The 9148-nt window shown below is 40.4% G+C and overlaps 1 protein-coding gene across 4 annotated transcripts; it reads left to right on the forward strand.

Moving 5' to 3' along the window:
• The first annotated feature begins 2233 nt into the window (after window positions 1-2233).
• LOC113645428 (outer dynein arm-docking complex subunit 3-like) lies at window positions 2234-8505 on the forward strand. Of its 4 annotated transcripts, none has more exons than XM_027151019.2 (12): window positions 2234-2417; window positions 2676-2797; window positions 2970-3047; window positions 3206-3358; window positions 3608-3715; window positions 3792-3917; window positions 5820-5966; window positions 6216-6376; window positions 7567-7723; window positions 7891-8034; window positions 8153-8237; window positions 8334-8505. In XM_027151019.2, exons 1-12 carry the CDS (start codon window positions 2333-2335, stop codon window positions 8387-8389), a joined length of 1422 nt encoding a protein of 473 aa, XP_027006820.2. In that variant the 5' UTR covers window positions 2234-2332; the 3' UTR covers window positions 8390-8505. The 4 variants fall into 4 exon arrangements, with proteins under 4 accessions (XP_027006820.2, XP_027006823.2, XP_027006821.2 ...); XM_027151020.2 differs by having other exon boundaries at window positions 2235-2417; window positions 3608-3679; window positions 7564-7723; XM_027151018.2 differs by having other exon boundaries at window positions 2236-2417; window positions 7564-7723.
• Window positions 8506-9148: the final 643 nt, after the last annotated feature.

Genomic DNA, 9148 nt, shown 5'->3' on the forward strand with positions numbered 1-9148 from the left:
GCAGGCCTCACTTGGTGCTTATGATCAGTCACTAAAGAATTATAACAGTCACTTCAAGCAATCTGATGTCCTAGGAATTCTTTATCCCAAGAGAACATAAATTGTAAACTTCCAAGATAGTCGTACAATACACAAAGCCAGACACCTGCTGCAACTTCGCTTAGCCACACACTAACCAAGTAAACACAAAACACATCGACAGATTAAAAGTTTATAACTAAGTGTCAGGACCCTGGCAGAAGTGGATTGAAGGCAGACCCGTACGCAGGATAGCTTCAAATGAAAGGGGTTTAATACAATAGGAAGACAAACATAAACCACAACACACGGGGCACTAACAATATGATCAATGAAGCCGCGCTGCCTAATGCAACGCGGCTCACATATATAGCGACACGGACAATCACACACAATGGGAAACAGGTGTGATGTCCGGGGAGGAGCAGACGTGGACGGGGCAATCATGTGACACAAACAAACAACAAACGCACATGGCACCAAGTCTGCGCAGATCCGTGACTCTAATCCCTAACACTAAGCGATTTAAAACACATTAAAAATAATGACATACCTGTTAGCTAGTAAATTATGCTAGTCAAGGAGTTTGATGGCATGCAACATACGCAAATGTAAAAAGGCTCCCACGATAAATAAAGTAGACTTAATAAAAACCTGTGTCAACAAACAGTCATATGGTCACAGCAAACAGCTATTACCTCTTGGGCATTCACACAGCACAACAGAAATGAGGTATTGATAGATGGGGCGCACCCCTATAATGTCACTCACACCATTTTTATACCCTCAGAACAAAAATCCAATTTAAAGCCCCACCCCAATCACTTCTAAAAAGAGATAGTGCTGCTACACAAACAATACAATACTCTACAATACCATTTCCGATGGCACCCTGTATGTCAACAGCGCTGGTGACGGTCGTTGTTAACCCGGGCCTTGCTGATCCGGTGTGGAATTCCAACTGGGATTCGCATGTTTAAATTTGGCACATTTTATGCCTTCCTAATAGAGCTTTTGATCGAAATTATCAAATGTTAGATTAAGTACTTGTGTGTGCTTTTCCATCTGCAGACAGAGAGCACGCACCAACAGGTTTAAAGCGTGCTAACACACCTGCATAGCCTCATGAGAAACATTTATCTAAGTATATGCAATACCAAACACATGTAATATTTACATTTGATCAAATATTTAAATATTAAATATTTAATATTTGAACCATAGCATTCCTTTCCACTTTTCCAGTACACTGAAATGTTGGAATAAAAGTTGAGATGAGGACTGAACAAATCTGAGGTTTCTCTGTGAAATGTATGGATAGTTGTGTTGATGGAAATAGTGTAGACAAATGAAACCTCATGTAATGTGTTATGAATAATATGTAGAGAGTTTCTGTCTATTAATGACTAAGATGTGGAAAAATATGTTACAATCCAAATAATGTAATAACATACAGTATATACTCTGTGTACAGTTACTGGGATATAAAATTACAAAGCCATACCTATACTGTCACTCGGTTAATGATTTTAACTGCAATAACTCTTACTCACTGTTTCAGTTACAGGTTATATACCTTTTATCCCTGAGCTACACAAACAGACCTGTACTTACATATTTACTTAGTTCTACATTGAACTTTACACATATTACATGTTTTTTACAGTATATGGAAGGTGTACACAATACAAAAGCAGTGTTTTGTATAAAGAAGCAGAATAGATAGACTCAGGGTTTATCAGTTTTACTGTTCTGTGTTTAATTCATTCTCACTAGGCTGAGTTCTGAGTTCTAATTAGCATCAACTGTGAATATGGAGGAAAAGATATTAGGGAAATACTGTGCGTGTGTGTGTGTGTGTGTGTGTGTGTGTGTGTGTGTGTGTGTGTGTGTGTGTGTGTGTGTGTGTGTGTGTGTGTGTGTGTGTGTGTGTTTAACACTGAACTTTTGACATGGTTTGTAAAAGGTTTAAAATTTGATCATTTGAAAATGAAAATACAGTGATGAGCAGAATTAAACTGTTTGTGAGAAAAAAAGGCAAAACAAACAAAAGTTTAATCCATAAACCGAACCCCAACACTGTGTTTTAATCAATTAATTTAATTATTTATTTAAAAAAAAAAAAAGCCCCAACCTGTCTGTGTGTGGGCGGGGCTTGTAGACTCAGGTCACGCCCATTCAGCTAGTTTCAGGGTTGCCCAGCAACGGGTGAATCTGAATCCGAATCAGTTAGTCAAAAAGAATCAGAATCAAACAGAGCAAAAGTCTGACTACGAGCGATAATAAACCACAGAGTAAACTTATTTTTATTAAAATGTCGGAGACTTTTAGTTCAAAGGAAATGAGAGCTCCGATTTATAAAGAAATCTCAGAGATACAAAGAAAAATCCAGCTCTTGGGTGAGTGAGTCACCTGTTAGGGAGCTGATTCATGGTCACGTGACTGTAAGGGACGCTGTAGGGAGGGAAGTGATGAATAATAATCATTTAAAAACGTTATATTTACTGTATATTGCACTCTCTCTCTCTCTCTCTATATATATATATATATGTTTGAAGCACTTTTCGCTTTGTGTGATTGTTTATTTTGTTTTGTTTTCCCCTGAATGTGTGGGATTGATTCAGTAATGGCATGTTGTTCCCCTGTCTGTCCACTAGAGGGAGAGAAGAGCGCGCAGTCTCAGAGTTCACAGTGTTTAATACAGAGGAACAAAGAGAAGATCATGCAGTTGAGGCATGACATTCAACTCCAACACCGGAAACTGGCCGAGGCGCTCTCTGTAAGGACACGCCCACTTTACTGGGATTAGAAGGATGGGAATAAATGATCCATGACAAAACTGTGTGATTAGTTTTTGGCCCTGTATTAAGTGTGTGTGTGTGTGTGTGTGTGTGTGTGTGTGTGTGTGTGTGTGTGTGTGTGTGTGTGTGTGTGTGTGTGTGTGTGTGTAGGCAGATGAGCAGGTCATCAGGGACGCTTTTCAATCCCATAACTCAGAGTTGGCTGCCTACAGGAACATGTCTGGGAAGGTCAGAACACACACACCGTAATATAACGAGTCTCACCTACCTACAGTTTAATATTTTAATCAGTGTGTTACAGTGTTATCAAGTATATACACACATGTAAGTATACAGACACCAGTTGTCTATGATAAGTGTGTGTGTGTGTGTGTGTGTGTGTGTAGGCTGCAGTGCAGGCTCTGGATCAGAAAGTCAGTGAGAAAATGAAGAAGCTGAACGTACTGAAACACATGACAAACATACAGCGCCACCGTCTGGAGGAACTGAACACTCTGAGAACCACCAGGCCCGGCCTGCCGACTGATGGGGTTGCCACGGTAACGGAAACCCATTAAAGTACACGCATCATACTCATACACACATATAACGGTAATGTGTTATTACCGTTATATGTCACTACTTTTGCCCCGCCCCCTGTCATTCATCACACCTACTAGGCCCCTCCCTCTACTTACAGATTATCTTTAGCTTGTCAATTTCTTTGTTGATGTGTATATTTGTTGTGTGTGTGTGTGTGTGTGTGTGTGTGTGTGTGTGTGTGTGTGTGTGTGTGTGTGTACGTACAGAACCTGCATATGTTATACCTGCAGAACCAGTTAGAGAAAGCACAGCTGAAATGTCAGGAGTCTGAACACATGGTAAGGAGCTTCCAAGCAATAAAGGAGCACCTGCAGGTAAACCCCCCCCCCCCACACACACACACACAGAGATATGAATACAGACATACAGTAAGCTGTGTGTGTGAATTAGGAGGAGAGTCTGACGTTCCAGTCTCAGTTAGATGAGTTGGAGGGTGAGATTGTTCAAAAGAAACAGGAGCTCAGAGATCTTCAGCTGATGTACACCAGGACATATCAGGCAGAAAGTTCAGCCAAGGTACGTATACACACACACACACACACACACACACACACACACACACACACACACACACACACAGACACACCAGAGGTGGGAAGTAACGGAGTAAAAATACTTCGTTACTTCGTTAAAGTAAAAAGTTGTCCGAAAAAATAAATAGTGGAGTAAAGTACTATCAGTTTATACTTTTACTCATTACATTTTTACACAAATATATGTACTTTTTACTTCTTACATTTTCAAAACGGACTCGTTACTTTTAGTATTATTTCTTCTCATTGAGCACTGTTTCCAGCCTATCATCCTATCATTGTGCGGCTTTTCCACCATATGACTGGTGTACTGTATTATTTACTGGCACTATTCGGACTGGATTAGTTCTAGGTGAGGACGTGGAGTAATGCAATTTTACCTCAGGACATCTGTAATATTAATTGGCCAATTCGCACGGGACAAGACATCTCGGTAAAACTAGCAGAAGTGGGAGGGGGAACTCGCTGTACACACCACAGTAACCTCCTTGTCGTCATGTGCGTATGATTCCTGTTATCACGTGCGCAAACAAACAACTTGGCGCCTCCATGCTTGAAAAACGCGCTTTTAACAGGAAATGACGGAATTTTACCGTACATATTTACAGCGTGTCTATTCGGACGTGGTTAGTATTACCTGAGGTCATTTTCCCCGACCTTTTTACAGAAGGTAAAAGTCGCCGTAATCTTTACTGACATTGTTCTTACCGAGATGGCACATTCGGACACCGAGAAGCTCTGGTAATAATTACTTTACCCCCACGTCCCCACGTAGAACTAGTCCCGTCCGAATAGTGCTTTAGACTAAGGATAGCGGAGCTAACAATGAGCAGCACGCCTACAAAAGTACAAATGTAGTCGTCGATGGGAAAGAAAATTATTTATCAGTTTGATCCAAGAGCGATTTTTTTACGTTGCTTTTACACGCGTGTGTTGTAGTCTTTCAAAAGTGCGTCTTTGGCTTCTTTATTTGAACAGAAAAGCACAGGTACGCGCAGCGTGCACGCGTGTTTATCTATAACGTTAATCGGCGGAAAGACGCAAAGACGGCAACCAAAAGCAGTGAAATTTCACTATTCTTATTAGCAGAGTTGTCATATAATATATATAATATAGAACTCTTCTTGTTTTAAATTCTCACTGAGGGCTAAACCCCCTAAAGATGAAACCCTAGAACCGCCCCTGGTGTCAACCCAAAAAACACAAAGTGCTTAATTTAATTAATTTAATTTTGTCATTTGTAAAACATCACAATGATTTTGAGTTGTTTTCAAGGACAGAGCTGGAATCTCCGTACAGTTTGGGATATGGCCTTGGTGATACACTTGGTATACATTATATTTCCAAAAGTATTGGGTCACCTGACCTTTCCTGCTATATGTGGTTGTTTTCTGATCTCATCCCTACTGAACACCTTTGGGATGAATGTGAACGCTGACTCCACCCTACCTCACCTACATCAGTGCCTGCCTTTCGTAACACTCCATCAGCACACTCCAAAATTATATATACATACACACACACACACACACATATATATATATATATATATATATAAACATGATGTACAGTTACCAGCATGACACTAAGCAGGTAGTCGTAACGGTGACTTTTTGCTTAAGTACATGTCAGAGCCCATACTTCTTTACTTTAACTTGAGTAAAAGAGTGTAGTCACTACTTCTACTTTTACTGGAGTCTTTTAAAAAATGAGTATCTGTACTTCTACTTGAGTAAAGGATGTGTGTACTTTTGCCACCTCTGACACACACACACTGCTCATTTTAGAAATGTTTGTGTATGATATGTATTTTAAACAGCTCCTCCTCCTGGTCATAATTTAGTGTGTGTGTGTGTGTGTGTGTGTGTGTGTGTGTGTGTGTCAGGCCCAAAAGGTTGTGCTGCACACAGGTGAGTTGTGCAGTGAAGCCCAGTGTATTGTAACAGGAGGAGGAGAGCACAACAGAACCATTTCAAGCTTCAAGGAGGCTTTCAAACGCATCACTGAGACTACAGGAGACACTAACACACAGGTTACACACACACACGCAGGCACGCACGCTCACACACACACAGACACACACACAGAAGTGCCCTGCATATGGTCATGATGCATCATGATTTTAATTTCTACTGCATCCTTACAGTCACATGACCATGTATCAGACACCAAACTAAACTGGAGAATGTGTGCTTGTATATACGTGTGTGTGTGTGTTTTTGTGTGTGTGTGTGTGTGTGTGTGTGTGTGTGTGTGTGTGTGTGTGTGTGTGTGTGTGTAGGAGGTGGTAGACAGGTTTATATCTCAGTGTGACACTCACACACACATGGAGAAGATGAAGGAGCAGAATGAGCATGAGATTCAGCAGCTGATGGAGGAGAGAGTCGCATTATACAATCAGTACCAGGACCTGAAATACTCAGGGGACACCAAACTGATCCAGTAAGAGACTGACACACACACACACGCATACACCAGTGTTGTATAAAGTACTAGAAAGCAATACTTGAGTAAAAGTACAAGTATCCTACTAGAAAAAGACTTTGGTAAAAAGTCTTAAAGTATCTGATATTTATCGTACAAGTATTAAAAGTCATTTTCTGATATTTAATTTACTTAAGTATTTGAAGTAAAAGTAAAAAGTAAAATTTCGGTAGACATAAGAGGCACTTCATCCGGTAGGAAGAACCTTTCATTCCAATGTACAGAAACATTTCTTGCAAATACAGCCGCGGGTGTATAACGTTATCTTCTTCACCCTGTTCACCACTATCGTCGGGGTGGTCGTCTACGATGGGAGCGGCCAACCCGCGGCTCCCGAGCCGCATGCGTCTCTTTGCCCAGTTTACTGCGGCTCTTATATTCATATCAAAGTTTGTATTTGGGTCTTTTTATTGTGCATGTTCGCTTGGCTTGAGTTCAATACGGTATTTTCATCAAACGCGCATGTGAGTGGGATGAAAATACCTCAAAGTTTCCCAGTAGGAGCAAGATCATTTGAGTAAACAATTTGTGTCAAGTTCGCTCTCAAAATGGCAGGGGAAAAAAAGGTGATATTCATGTTTGCCCATGTGTATAATGTGGCTCTTTGCAATAACACAGTAAAAAATGTGGCTCTTGGTCTCTGACTGGTTGACCACCCCTGGTCTACGATAACAGGAGGTCCTCCAGTACAGTAGGTGCTTCCATGGCAGTTTCAGTTGTGCTTCTGTCTCCTTTTGGCAAGATTACGCTGAAATAGAGCGTGCGGAGCGTCATTTAATTTAGGAGCAGTGATGCGCCAAACCTCCTTTATTACAGTCGCACACATTTCTTCTGATTTTATTTTCTAGTAACAAGTAACGAAGATGCTTAGTGGAAATATAACAGAGTAAAAGTATACATTTTATCTAGGAAATGTAGTGGAGTTAGAGTGAAAGTTGACATAAATAGGGAAGAAAAGTACAGATACATGACATTTCTACTTAAGTAGAACATTACAACACTGACACACACACACACACATTCCTCATATTGTTCCTTTATTGTTCACTTTTTCTCTCATATTTGTGTTATATCACTTTACACTCAGCAGCAGAGAGCAAGCGGTCTGTACTTTATTAGACTGTGCGTGTGTGTGTGTGTGTCAGTAGGAGGAGTTTGGTGGAGGAGCTTGTCTCTCAGTTACAGCAGGAAAAGCAGGAGCAAGACGCAGCTAAAGAGACTCTGGAGAGACTCACACACAAACTGAACACTTTGAGCAATGCTGTGGAACATACGTGTCACAAACTAGATCACATCACACAGCAGGTACACACACACACACACACACACACACACTTACACTCACCCACTCACACACACACACACACACACACTTACAGAAAGTAAATTATCTGAGTGGTTCAGTGTATTTACTGTATTTAGAGCAGTTTTAGAACTTACAAAGTTCTTGAATTGCGTGTGTGTATGTGTAGGATGCTCCGGTGCAGCCAGAGCGTGCGTATCCTCTGCATGCATTAAATATGCTGCTGGAGGCAGAGCTGAAACTGATTCAGTTGCAGGAGGAACTACAGGGACATGATATAGAATCCGTGATCAAGGAGATGATGGATCAGGAGGTGTGTATGTGTTTGTGTAAGAAATAGAGACAAAGAAAGACTTTATAAACAATTGTGTGTGTGTGTGTGTGTGTGTGTGTGTGTGTGTGTGTGTGTGTGTGTGTGTGTGTGTTTGCAGTTTCATGCCAAAGATGAGGGGAAGCTTCCTGACTTCAGCACCAGCATCACACAACCAGAATATCAGAGAGCCGACTCGCACGAAAGTGAGACTCCACTCACACACACACACACACACTCACACAAACACACACACACACATGCATGAAAGTAAGATGACAAATTTCTCTCATTCTATGTAGAAGAGGATGACAATGAGGATGATGATTGTGAAGATCTTCACTTAGATGTCCCTTAAACAGCAGTCGCAGCTCATCATTGACTCAATGACAAAGATGCAGAGCAACCTTCCATAGGTTAATGGTGTTACCATAATAAATAAATAAACATAATAAAATATAATTCAAGAATAAAGAATACATAGGGAAATTCATTCATTCATTCATTAAAATACATAGATAAAAAAAAACACACCACCACACAATTCATCTTTAAAAATTAAACACCAACTCAATCTTTAACCTTTTTGCCACTTGGCCTTAAACAACCCCCCAGAATCTGTAGAGGTGAAGCTGGAGACCTTTGTTTTTATGTTTTCCAAATTGCTATCTGTGTTATTCCTATCATTTATTTTAACAAACACACTTTCTGTCTTATTTTTAAGTACATCAATGAACAGTTCTTATGAAAAAGCTCCTTCAAATCTTTGGAACCAGGAGCTAAGACTTTTAAAAAGACTTTTAAATCTTGGATATTTTAAATAACAAATATCTTCTTGTCAGAACCTACACTCCACAATTGTCTTAGCCAGGTAGATTTCTCGTGGTGAACAACCTGGTGAACTTCTAGCTCATGACACAAAGTATTAGTCATGGAACCAACTGATGAACTGATTGAGAGCTGGTATAGATTATTTTCTGGAGTAAACAGTGCTGGATACAGGCTTCAACACTTTCTGTGCCAATGGAAGAAGGAGGTCAAGACCTGGTGGACATTAAGAGTCACATGCAAGCCTTCAGACTACAAGCAGCTCAGCGACTGCTGTACCTTAAAGATC

This window comes from Tachysurus fulvidraco, chromosome 19 (assembly GCF_022655615.1).
Source record: "Tachysurus fulvidraco isolate hzauxx_2018 chromosome 19, HZAU_PFXX_2.0, whole genome shotgun sequence".
In the NCBI taxonomy this organism is placed as follows: domain Eukaryota; kingdom Metazoa; phylum Chordata; class Actinopteri; order Siluriformes; family Bagridae; genus Tachysurus; species Tachysurus fulvidraco.

What these genes read in the sequence shown, in the direction of transcription:
- LOC113645428 (XM_027151018.2), top strand. Translation starts at nt 2,333, where the DNA reads ATGTCGGAGACTTTTAGTTCAAAGGAAATGAGAGCTCCGATTTATAAA. An exon ending in GGGGACACCAAACTGATCCA is followed by an intron (nt 6,377 to 7,563) that starts GTAAGAGACTGA and finishes TGTGTGTGTCAG; the next exon opens with TAGGAGGAGTTTGGTGGAGG. An exon ending in AGGAGATGATGGATCAGGAG is followed by an intron (nt 8,035 to 8,152) that starts GTGTGTATGTGT and finishes GTGTGTTTGCAG; the next exon opens with TTTCATGCCAAAGATGAGGG.